At 48.9% G+C, this 12,088-nt stretch overlaps 1 protein-coding gene across 2 annotated transcripts in view; it reads right to left on the reverse strand.

Moving 5' to 3' along the window:
- Positions 1-65: 65 nt before the first annotated feature.
- BAIAP2L1 (BAR/IMD domain containing adaptor protein 2 like 1) overlaps positions 66-12,088 on the reverse strand; it is a 102,641-nt gene continuing 90,618 nt past the window's right edge. For both annotated transcript variants that reach the window (XM_046668685.1, XM_046668686.1), the window contains 2 exons: positions 2,551-2,588; positions 66-2,003 (listed from right to left, as the gene is read on the reverse strand). In XM_046668685.1, coding sequence (XP_046524641.1) covers positions 1,928-2,003; positions 2,551-2,588 — 114 coding nt within the window. In that variant the 3' untranslated portion in view covers positions 66-1,927. The remainder of the gene's footprint in view (positions 2,004-2,550; positions 2,589-12,088) is intronic.

The raw sequence follows: 12,088 nt of genomic DNA on the forward strand, positions 1-12,088 counted from the left end.
GTATTCATGGCCAATCTCGACCTTCTGTTAGTCCTCGATAGGCATTTACAGCTCAAGAAAATGTGCTTGTTTTCAAGTTCTCTTTTATTATTATAATGAAACATAATACCTTGACATTTACAGAACATGCACCTCAGTGCCAAGGACCTAAGGCAAGCCCTCCCAGCCTGTGTGAGGCAGGTAAGTGACCACTGTAGTCCCTTCTGTGAAGGTGTGGACTGGGGTTGGGTGAGCCAGGTGGGCCTGCAAATTGCATCTAATAATCCCGGGACCTCTTGTGTCCCTGTAACAGCCACAAGATCCCAGAGTGGAACTCTAGAGGCCAGGGCCAGGGCGTGACACCCCACCCTCTCATTAACACACTTCCAAAACCTACCCCTCATTCCCTCCCCACTGTTGAAAATAGTGGGCTTCCGTGAACCCTGCTCTTCCTTAGATGGTGGGGCCACTTAACTAAATGTGATTGTTTTCTCTGCTGGCTGGAGCGTCTTGAGACAGGCGGGCTGCTTGACACTGTAGTTAGCCTGATCCAGCCCTGGGGGAGCCCTCCCAAGGTCCTGCATCAGCAGCCCTCGGTGGGGTTGCCTGGTTTGCTGAGCCATCCGGGAGGAGGACAGGACCAAGAACCTGAAGTGTCACACACTTAGACCAGCTTACCTGCATTTGACCTTGACCAGTTTCCAGCTTATAGAAAAATGCTGTTTATGGTGAGATCAAAGACCTGTGACAAGCAGCAAGCCCTGCTTCCCTGCCTGCATGCAGGGAATGGCCTGGGTGTGAGTTTTAATTGATTCTCCACTCCTCCAGAGCAGAGCCTCGTCCCTGACAGCCAGTGACGAACTTGGCCACTGGCTCAGAGCTCCTCCCACAGAAGCGCAGGTTCCCAGTGCCTGCTGGCAGGTGTCAGCTGAACCCAGCCCTTCCCTCACCCAGACTCAGGCTCACAGGTCCTCCTGGCTTTGTAAGCGCTATTTGCAGGTCAGTACCTGCAAATTTCAAAAGTGGAGAAACTTGGACCCCAAGAGGTTTCGGAGTAAATGACTGATGGAGGCAGCTTTGGTCAGCTAGCTTAGGGAGAGGGCCCAGGTTTCCACACGTGTGGAGTCCTCAGATGCACTCAAATGTATTATTACCCTATGAGCCAGGCCCACATGCAGCGTGGCCTGGTGTGTTTTCCTGGGTTGATCCAGTTGGTAACTCAGAACCACCAAATTCCGTAGCTCTTGGAAATTCTTCAGGTACTAAATATGGCTGTGAAAGGGATGGGCAAAATGTCTTAGCACTCTAGAGCTATTTCTAAGCTGTGGGAAAGTTGGAGATTTCTCCATCTACATTTGTATTACGTTGATAGCTCTACATTTGATTAAACAAAAATTAAAAAATTTTAAATTAAAAAATAAAATTTTATAATATTCTCATAATTTATATTGCTTAAAATTATGATTTGCATGCTAAGATGCAAATTTATACAGTATTTTCTAGATAAACGTAATGCTATTTAAGAGCACATGCTTTATAAAACAAAAGTGTGGTCTCATCTGCATTCAGGTACAGAAAGCCAGTCATGAAAGCACAGACCATCCCTTATTCTGGCTATTAAAAAAATAATCATGGAGTATTTAAAAAATGATACGGTAACAATTTGGAACCAAATTTACTGTGTTTTGAAAGAATAAGGAGACAGTATTTTAAGTGATTGAGTTAGTCACTAAACTATTACTCATTTATCCTCTTAAAGACAGAAATGTGTAAACCCAACTATGGTAAATTGAGAAAATGCATTGATTTGCTCAAGTAGAATACATTTAAAATCAGGCACCCTCTCGTGAAGCTTTATGACAGTTACAGCACATCTCACACATATACACCTATCGTTTGCAGTGAGAGCATAGCATTAGCGGAACCAGAGGATTCCTTGGCCATCTTTTCATCGAATGATTGGTGCTGATCGATCATTTGTCACTGTTGGCCGGAGTTTCACAGTAGCAAAGGGGTTTTCTCCACTGCGGGGGAGAGAGAAAAATGTCTGCAGAAATGCTACAAGATGGGAATTTGGTTTTAAAGGAGCTAATAACTCTTGTTCTTGCTCTCTAAATTATACAGCTTATATAAATTCCAGACAGCATTTTCTGAATATTAAAGTTTCACTCTGTGGCAGTTCTCTCCGTGCTGCCCATTACAGAACTATCCAAACTTTCAAACATTCTTGACATAGGAGAACCCACCCCTCTGTTGTCCTCTATGGGGCGGGGGACGGGGCTTATGTGGGAGAGCCAGCTATGGCACGGTCTGGATTAATCTGCCAGATGTGGCATGTGACCAGGAGACGCGCCTTCTGGATCTAGGCAGATGCCGGGTGGGCCCTCGGGGCCCTGCTCCCTGGCAGACTGTGATGCGACCACATGACTGCATTCTCCTCTGACCCCTTCTCAGGGTCGGGCCTCCTGGGCTGCAACCAAGGCAGGCCTTCCGGGGGACGCTGCAGGCCCCTGCGCAGCAGGGAAGGCAGCTTCCCGTTCAGCAGGGCTTTAGGGAGAAAGTTGGACATACCTGAGGAATGGAGGCTTCGCAGTCCCATTTGCAGCATTCTGTGAGGAAGAGAAAGATGAAGTTTAGGGAAGGCTCACGAAATGGGGGCATTTTTAATAGACCTGAAGGTAAAGCATAAGGGACTCTTTAAAGGTACTTGTTAAAAGAGTGCCCTGTCGTCTCATTCCCTTGAGACCATCGAGGTCTCTAAGTTCACTGGGAAGAGGGAGGGCAAGAACAGGAGACATGCTGGAAGCAGGGAGGCAGCCTCCCAAGTGTAGGGCCATCTCAGACTTGGAGGGAAGATGCGGGGCCCGCTGCTCCTCACGCACGACCTTTCAGGTGTGACGTGCAGGTGGCTTTCTGGGAGCCCAGTCCTGAACAATGCCACAAAAAAAGTCAGTGAAAATAAAACCTGGCTGGGTTCTGGTGCCCACAGATGGTGCCAACTGCTAGCCCGAGATCTTGTAGGAAGTTCCCTAAAGTGAGGCAAAGAGCAGATGGAACGGTGCAAACACACTGTCCTTCAGGAGCCGCCAGAGCCCGGCAGCCTTCATGGAGCCCTGCGCCTCCACTTCCCAGGACTCGGGACTCCCAGTGTGGCCAGGGACCAGGTGCGCGTGCGCCTTCTTTCCTTCATTCCAAGAAGCCTGTGGGCTTTAAGAATCTGCTTTAGATCTGCTCTGGCTGTTCTAAGAAGTCACTGGCCTGAGCTCTGGAGCGAATTCTCAGATGCCTGCCCAGGAGAGGGCAGTGTAACGCCATCTGACCAACTGGCTGCCAGAGCGAACCTCACTGTCCTGGAGGCTCCAGGACTCCCTGTAGTCTCAGGGCGCTCAGACCTCTGGACACTGATTAGACGAGCCCCTCTCACTTGCCGCTGCCAGCCCCAGGGGTTGAAGGCCATCCCTGGAGGCGAAGGCCCAGGCCAGGGCTCCTTTGGGACAGCCTCTACTGTGTGTTGGCCGTACAGACTCAAGGCAGAAGGCAGGCTGCAGGCTGGGGGCGCCGAGGCCGACTTCAGACCTGCCCCTGCGCTCTCCAGGCCTCTGAGGATGTCACACCTTGACCTTGAACTCTGGGGCCAGCAGGCCAGCAAGATGATCCTAATGGGGAGCCCCAGCACCAGGAGGCAGTCTCTAGTCAGCCCGATGCCCAAATTCAGTGTCTGCTTTTCATTACTTAAGCACAAAGGAGCTGCCCTGCTTGCTACATCCTAATAGAGCTTTAAATGGTTGCAAAATGCTTTCTTCCAATAGGGCATGCTGAGCTTCCTCAGCGGACCTCAGAGTAAGTCATTTCTGGTGTAACATTCGTCATACGTGATGATTAAGGGCTAATTTATGATTTATTTTAAACACACACCAGGATGCCTGTCATGCAATCCCACACGCACTTAGAGTGCTGGTGTTAACGTCCCACCTAGAGCAGAAGGCCCAGCGAGCACCCCGAGGGCGGGGGAGGCCTGGGAGTCCGCGTCCGGTGCTGCTTCGGCCCCAGAGGTACACCCAGCCCTCCTCCTCCTCCACACTCACTGGAAACCCCCTTCTTTCTGCCTTTCCTTGGGGCCAACATTCCACATCGCCCATGTGTATCCTCAAGTTTGAGGACAGCTCTCTGTGCATCCCAAACTGGAAACCAAAAACGCAACAGCAGCTGGGATTACCCCCAACTGTCTTCAAGGCAAAAAGCCTCAGAGCTCGTTCCCAGAGGGCCTCCTGGGCCCTGACTGATCCAAATGAACTTCAGAAGGAGGTTGGCCACGTTTTAACACGCTGTGTTACCTGGGTGCTTAGCCCACAACGTTTGAGAGAAAAAAACAGTAGAAGAGATGTATCACAGTCCATCCTGGAAGTAAAGTGGCAAGAAGTAACCTGCGCTGTGAGGGAGGAGGGCAAAACTGACTCTTAAGAAGACAGCCTGAAGCCATTTAGTGGCAGGGCAAAGCCAGGTCCTGTGCGCACCTCGGCAAGCCCACGGGCCCCAAGACACCTGCAGGATGCTCAGAGCAGCCCTGTCCTAACAACCCAAACTGCGAACACCCAAATGGACAGCGGCCTTCTGTCAGACAGCAGAGCGTCACACAGCAACAGAACACACAGGAGGACACGCTGCATGGGTCTGTCTGTGGGAGGGCCAGACCAGACCAGTGCGGGAAGTTGGCGCAGTCTAGACTGAGAAGGGACAGTGAGGAGAGGGCCTGCCGAGGGGCTGGTAACGTCCTAGCTCCTGGTCTGGTGCTGGTTATACATAGTCACTTTGTACAAAGTCATCGTGTACTTTTCGATACATGGTATTCTTCAGTGTTACAGGACATTTTCAGAAAGCTTTCCCCTTTCTGAAACCTTTAACACATCTCCCACTGAGCCCACTGAGTTGTGTTTCGGTCACAACTGACCACAGTCCCCAAACCCGCCCCCTTCCCATGTTCCCTTTCCACTCAGTGAAGGGCCTCTTCAGGCCAGAGCGGCACTGCCTTTGTTTAGCCAGTGAGCCAAGCTGCACGGTCCGTGTCTTTGGAACCTCCCCACCTCACTTGAGGGCACAGCCCCATCCCTCTTACTGGTGGCCGCCTGTGAAAGCTGCAACCTGCGCTTGTCCCTCTGCTGTCTCCCTCTGGCCGTGCCGTTGGGTTTGGGGTCCCCTTGTCTGCATTCCCTGATCCCCTCTCTCCCTCCTCCACCATCTGGCAAATGCTGCCTTGTCCTGCAGGAGCACCAAGGTCCTGGAAGCCTCGGTCCTGTGTTGCCAGGCCTGACCTGTCTCGGTAGGGTTCCCGCAGGCCCAGAACCTCCTTCTCGTCTCTCCCCTCAGTACACGCACAGTGAAGGGCACACAGCGTGTACTCAGAACACATCTGTGGAGCTAAGCTGCCCAAAGTCCCACAGCCAACTGGTGGAAAAATGCATCCTCACACACGTCATGGGCCTTGCTCTGCATCAGCGGCACAGTTCCATCTTAATGCTCTTCCTCAGACTTTACAAAGCATGACTCTGAGGCACTGGTCCCTCTGGCTAGGCCAGCACTCGTGGCCTGCAGGCACAGCTTGTTACATGTTCTGTGCCCCCCTTGACAGTCAGCATGGTGCTGGTCCAGAGTGCACTCAACAAGACAGGAGACCATCAAGGCAGAAAATCAGGTGCCAGTAGGGGCCAGGCATGTCATTAGAAGAGAACAGGCTCCACGAGACAGTAAGGGCAGTGAAGGCTTTGGGACTGGACAGCAAGATAGCCCACAACCAGCTGAGTGTGGCCAAGCAAGAACAGGTCGAGTGGGGCACATCTTGCGACCCCCCACCCTACCCCACCCCACTGGAAACCCGAAAACCCAAGTCCACTGGAGCGGGGGCATTTGCTGACTACCATCAGGTGTCTGCTGCACCTCCCCCTTCCCTGCTATACTGGATTTTGGCTTGGGTCTCCACCACATGCCCACGTGCCTTGAAGGGCACTACTTGGTCCCAGCTTACGGGTGGTCCTGGTCAGGTCAGACCACCCAGCACAGCCCGTTTCCCTGGCTGTAGGCAGACACTCAGAGATGGGCAAGGGGCCTCTGTGGCCAGTCAGGGTAAGGCAGGGTGCTGCTGAGAATGTGGACCGGGCAGCGCTCTGCTGTCCGCTTGCCGCCTTGTGCAGTGGAGCCCACATCACACAAGACAGGGCTGGTGAGGAGAGAAGGGCTCTGGGAGCGTCCTTGGCGCCTGCCTCTCTGGACTGCTACTTCCACGAAACAGAATTTCCCTTCATCTTGGAGGCCAGCTGGAGGTCAGCTCTCTGTTACCTGCAGTAGCAGCAGCCCTAACTGAAGTTTTAAATGTTAACATCTAATGCCAGTCCTCGGCTATGGGCCAGACTTGTCTCCCAATTCACAACCTCCGATCTAGTTCAACCCTTTTATTCCTAAAACAGGGACACCAAAGCCCAGGCAGGGAAAAGCCAACTGTGGGTCACAGGACTCTACTGAAACCAAGGTGCCCACTTTGTGGAGTGGAGAGCAGATGAAAACAAAGCCGCTCACGGGGCCTGCACTAAGGTGGCACTTCTGGCTCTTACAGGTCAGCAGACACGCGCTTTGAAAGGAAAGTGTGTGTGTCAGAGGGCTTAGTTTTTCAATAGCTTTTAAAAGCCCAGTTATCTGATTATTTAAAAACTCTGCTGCAACTACAGTAGAGAACAACATGACCATCCGGCAGGCCCTCCAGCTTCAGTCCCAACGACCACTCTCCTGAGCTGAGGAAGACTGCATCTCAGATCTTTCGAGATGCCACATCACAGGGCAGCCATGGGAACTGTCTAGGTTAGTGGGTTTAGGAACATTCTACCCCATGGTGGGTGGCCCCCAGGCTTCGGTATTACACTTTAGCCCAAGGATCCGGTAAAACGCTACATGTAACTGATGGTTTTTTGTATGTAAAAACTAAGTATAAAAGTGTTATGCTTTGCCAGCTGCCATGGCTCTCAGCGTCTGGCTGAGAGAGAACATACTTTCCCCCAACATCATTAGCTGATTTAAACATTTTAGTTTAGGAAAGGTAAATTATCTTCAGTCCAGTTGGGCATAAGAACTTTTGAGATACACAATTCCAGGACTGTGTCCCTGCCCTTGAGGGCTCCTGCACAGGCCTTGGTCATGGCATGTGCTTCTTGACCATCGTGCTCTGGATTAAGTTTTTAAGTGGAACATTGTTCTATCTGTGAAATCTATACCTGACTACCCAATATGGTGGCCACTAGCCATATATGACTATTTAGATTAAAATTAAAAATTCGATTCCTTAGCTTACTATCCACTTTCCAAGTGCTCGGCTGCCCCCTCTGCCCAGTGGCTGCTGTGCTGGGCAGCAGTTCTGGAACATTTCTGTCTGATCTGGAAACTCTGGTTTCATTTATGGAAGCACTTCTTGTCTTTCCCCCACGCCCTGACACACAGATTAGATCCTGTGCCTCCTGCTGCTATTGCAAGAGGCTACGGCGACTGGGCATCCTTTAACAACAGGCCTTTTCACCGGCGCGTGAGGCGGTTTCCTTGGAGCAGAGCTGGTTCTCCTGCCCGCCCTGCGCAGCCTGCCTGCTTCCCGGCTGTGGTCTGGGCACTCTGGGCTTGACTTGATAGTGACGAAATGTAGCAGCTTGTCTGATAGAACAGTGTCAGCAGAGGAGCATACGAGCTGTATATTGGTGACAGAGCTGTGTTTTTTTTCTTTTGCATTTTCTATTATTTCAAGTACTATCTTGAAATACTACTTCAAAGATGTTAGTCATAGAAGTGGAATATAAATCCATCATTACCCTCACTGTGCATCTGGAAGCACCCTGTGCTTACTTCTGGGCTACTACCCTCCTCACTCCAGGTCAGATGCACTTTGTTGTTTTACAGATGAGGAAAAGCGAACGTCCTGGAGAGGGTGGCCGGGGTGGGGCCCCTGCGACCATGGCCGGCAGCTCCCCATGCAGGGAGGCTGTCAAACCTTGCGGCTTCTGCTGATTTGTTAAAAAGCCAATTCATCTTTGCTTGTGATCTTTATTAAGTGGCATTTTCCAGTGTCCTCCAGGTCAGAAAAACAGTACAGCACCCAGCACACAGATGACAATGGTACTGTCTGGTCAGTAGAGTGTTCTGGTGGAGCGACACCAACAGGCTGCTAGTTGAGATTTTAGAATTGTTTCTCTCAGTCTGAGGTGGGACTTAGAAAGCTGCTGTCATCTTTTCTGTTTCCCCTGTTCTCCATCTCACAAGGCCCCACAATCCCTCTGCCTCCTGGGATACTGGAAAACTGGGCCGATACCCAGGAGGCACCGTGAGGATGAGAAGGGCTGGGCGGCACCGTCCACATCACAGGCAGCAGCGCCGGAGGCTTGTCTGGCGCTCCCGAGTGCTTTCAACCTGATGGGAGAAAATGCTGTGCTGCCACTGTGTGTGGGCAAAACGCCTGTCTATGTAGTTAAATATATTTACCTCTGTCTATCTCAAAAGAAGCAGTGAAATGTTAACAGTAGTTGTCTTGGAAGTGAAATTATAGATAATTAAAACTTTTCTTTTTAATACTTATTCCTTGTCTTCCAAATTTTCTACCAAAACAAAAATTCTCTGGGTCATTTTTATAAGCAGAAAAAGAGTGACTTTTAAAAGTTTTTTAAATAAGGCATAATGATTAGATGTTTTAGTTTTTACAAAGGGACCCTGACCAAACTTGGGCTTTGCTCTTTAACGAAAACCTGTAGCTGTGACGGCAAAGTAGATTAAAAGGAAACCTCATTTCAGCATATGTTTAATGTACCTAGCAAATGGCAACATCTGAGGTGAAAAAAAAAATACTAAAACATACATTTGTTTGCTTAAAGTAGCATGGGACTGATATATCTGTCTCAAGAGTGGGATAACTGTATCAATTTATTTGTAGAATTTTAGACAAAATTTTCACCATAAACCCATTTCTTTTTATGTTTAACATAGTAGTCAAATCATAAAATATTCTGGGCTGGCCCCATGGCCGAGTGGTTAAGTTCGCGCACTCCGCTGCAGGCGGCTCAGTGTTTCGTTGGTTCGAATCCTGGGCGCGGACATGGCACTGCTCATCAAACCACGCTGAGGCAGCGTCCCACATACCACAACTAGAAGGACCCACAACAAAGAATATACAACTATGTACCGGGGGGCTTTGGGGAGAAAAAGGAAAAAATAAAATCTTAAAAAAAAAAAAATCATAAAATATTTTATAAATACCCCCATGAAAGACAACTTTTATCTGTTTATCAAAAGTGGGAAAAGGGGTCTCTTAAATTGTAGGTACTTTAAAAAATCATAAGTAACTTCATCTTTAATGAATACAATCATACTTATAGGATCCGGATTATTTTTAATTATTCAGAACCTCTAAAACAATTGTATTTTTTCCCTAGTAGTTAAATGTGTAACTTAATTTAAAAAAGAATGTTTTTCCTTTTTAATGCTAGCATCTTAAAGACCTGGAGCTCAAAATTACATAAATTATCAGAAAAACAAAACAGCTCCAAAATATGTCAACATGAGTAAACCAGACGTGCTCCCACAGGTAAGACAGAACAGTGGTTTCTCCCATGCAGGCTGCACAGTCAGTCACTAGCTCTGTCACTTCTTACCTCTTTTACCTCTTGTCACCCCTTCCCATCTCTACTACACTGGACTCCTGCCGTCCTCTCGCCCTGGACGACCGCACAGCCTCCCGCCCCGTCTGTGGGCTCCAGCGCGCCCTCAGAGCTGCCTGCAGGTACTGCCCAGGAGGATGGAAGGAGGCCAGCGTGCATTCCTGACGCCCTGGCTAGGTTTGCTTCACTCCTGGCCTGTCCGCCCCACCGTTTCTCTGGCTGCTGCCCCAGACCACACCCAGCCATTGCAGTTCCCAGAACACACATCTAGAAGGCCTTGTGTTTTGTCAGAGCTCTTCCTTCAGAACTTGGCTCAATGCTTGCCTCCAAGAGGCCACCTCCGATGCTTCCCAGGAGCCTGAGCCCTTCCCTCCTCCTCTGTCACCCCTTCACCCTGTGCACCTTTTTACACAGCCCCAATAAACACATCGTCCACTGGACTCAACTCCTAGGTTGGTCTTCCTCTTTGTGTCCCCAGGGCCTACCACAGGACCATTGTAAGCTCATCCATAAATGCTCAATGGATGAATTTCAATGTGCAGGTCTCATCGTGATCCACAGATCCTGTCCATGCAGCCTGCCCTCACATGCCACTTGACTGTGTTTAAAAAAGAAGTTTGGCTGGTCACAGTAGTCTGATGCCATAGAAATATTAGTTGCCAAAGTTACAAATGTGACCTCACTGTGGGTATCAACTCTATACCTATTTGAAGTGCTTAAACATGTCTTTGTATGGAAACTTTCAGTTATCATTAAGAAAAGAGTTTATCACCATTCATTATTTTATCATTGCAAAATCAATGACAAGTGAAATTATCATTGGAACTTATACGAGGGCATTTCATTAGATATTTGGGTTTTTAAATGTTATATGAGAACAAAAATTAAAGGCTGTTAAAATGAAAGACTAAAGAAAGCCTTCTAGCCTGCAAGGCAGAAATAGGGGGCCTGATCAGAGTACGGTCATCCCTCAGTATCCACAGGGGATTGGTTTCAGGACCCCCACAGATCCCAAAATCCAGGGATCCTCAAGCCCCTTAGTTGGCCCTCTGTATCTGTGGGTTCCGCATCCTTGGATTGAACCGCCGAGGTTCTGTCAACACAGAACACGATCCGAGGATGCGGAGGTCTGACTGTATCGGGGTGATGCTGGCCTCAGCAGCAGTTAGCAAGTGTTCCCTCCTCTCTGATTTTTTGCAAAAGTGTGAGAATGATTGGCATTAGTTCTTCTTTAACTGTTTGGTAGAATTCACCAGCGAAGCCATCAGGTCGAGGGCTTTGTTGGGAGACTTTAGATTACTGATTCGGTGGAGATGGTATGTGGTGGGGAGAGGCGTCTTCCAGTCTGGAGCTCTGCCTGGAGGCAGCCCTGGGCAGGTCTGGGAGCATGCAGGGCGTGAGCCAAGAGTGTGAGCTGCAGACTCCTGCACCCGGGGTCAAGGGGGGAAGGGCAGCGGCTCCACGTGGGTTTGCCATGGAGGAGGTGGCCACGGAGCACCAGGTCACCCTCCTGCAGCAGCCCTACTCCGGCCCGTAAGAGAAGGTTCTGTGCTTAAAGCTCCGCTGTTCACGGAAGTGGGAATGAAGGAACAGGTGGGGCACTGTTCACAACCTTTAGTTTCCTGGACAGTCTCAGCACTTTTCAAGGCAGCTCCTTACCAGGGACTGTCTCTTATCATCCAGCCAACAAAGAGGTTTAAAAATACAGTTAGACCTCATTGAAACTGCCAAACGCTAAATAATGAATATCACTATTGACAATATTGATATTTAAAAACAGGATTTTCCAATTTATCCAATTCAGTATAGTAAGAATAGCATCAGTGCTTTCTTCATCCAGCTTTATCTGCATGGTAAAAATACGGAAATTCAAAACGTTATTTTCTAAAATTGGTGACTGTGTTAGATAAAAATGTCAGTGTTTTCATTCATAATTCCAGTGCTAACTATGATCTTTGGGCAAGATTCTTTTACCTTTGAAGGCATTATACAACCTTAATACAGTAATGGAGCTAGGCAGTCATTATCGATGGCTGCTTAATACCACAAAGAGAGAGACAGCCAGACGTGTGCCTCCTGATGGACTAGCCATGGCCACTGATGAAATGCTCTAGCAGCAACACGACAGGCAAACAGACAAAACAGTGATACAGACTGATCAACGCTGGAAATACAGGAGAAAGGGGAATGTGGAAAAGGACACCATGTGGATGTAATCAGCAAAATCCAGACTGAGGACACCAGGACCAGTAACCTGCTGCTTCTCCAGATAAATTACAAGGAAAAAGAGACGGGGGGACCTGTAGATACAAAAGTCTCGTCATGAGACTTAGTGACCGATTACAATGTATGGAGCTGACCCGGATCCAGATCCAAACAACTGTAGTGTCAAGAAATTTTTAATGAAACAATCAGAAACTTGAAGTGACTAGTTA

Source organism: Equus quagga, chromosome 7, assembly GCF_021613505.1.
Source record: "Equus quagga isolate Etosha38 chromosome 7, UCLA_HA_Equagga_1.0, whole genome shotgun sequence".
NCBI lineage: Eukaryota > Metazoa > Chordata > Mammalia > Perissodactyla > Equidae > Equus > Equus quagga.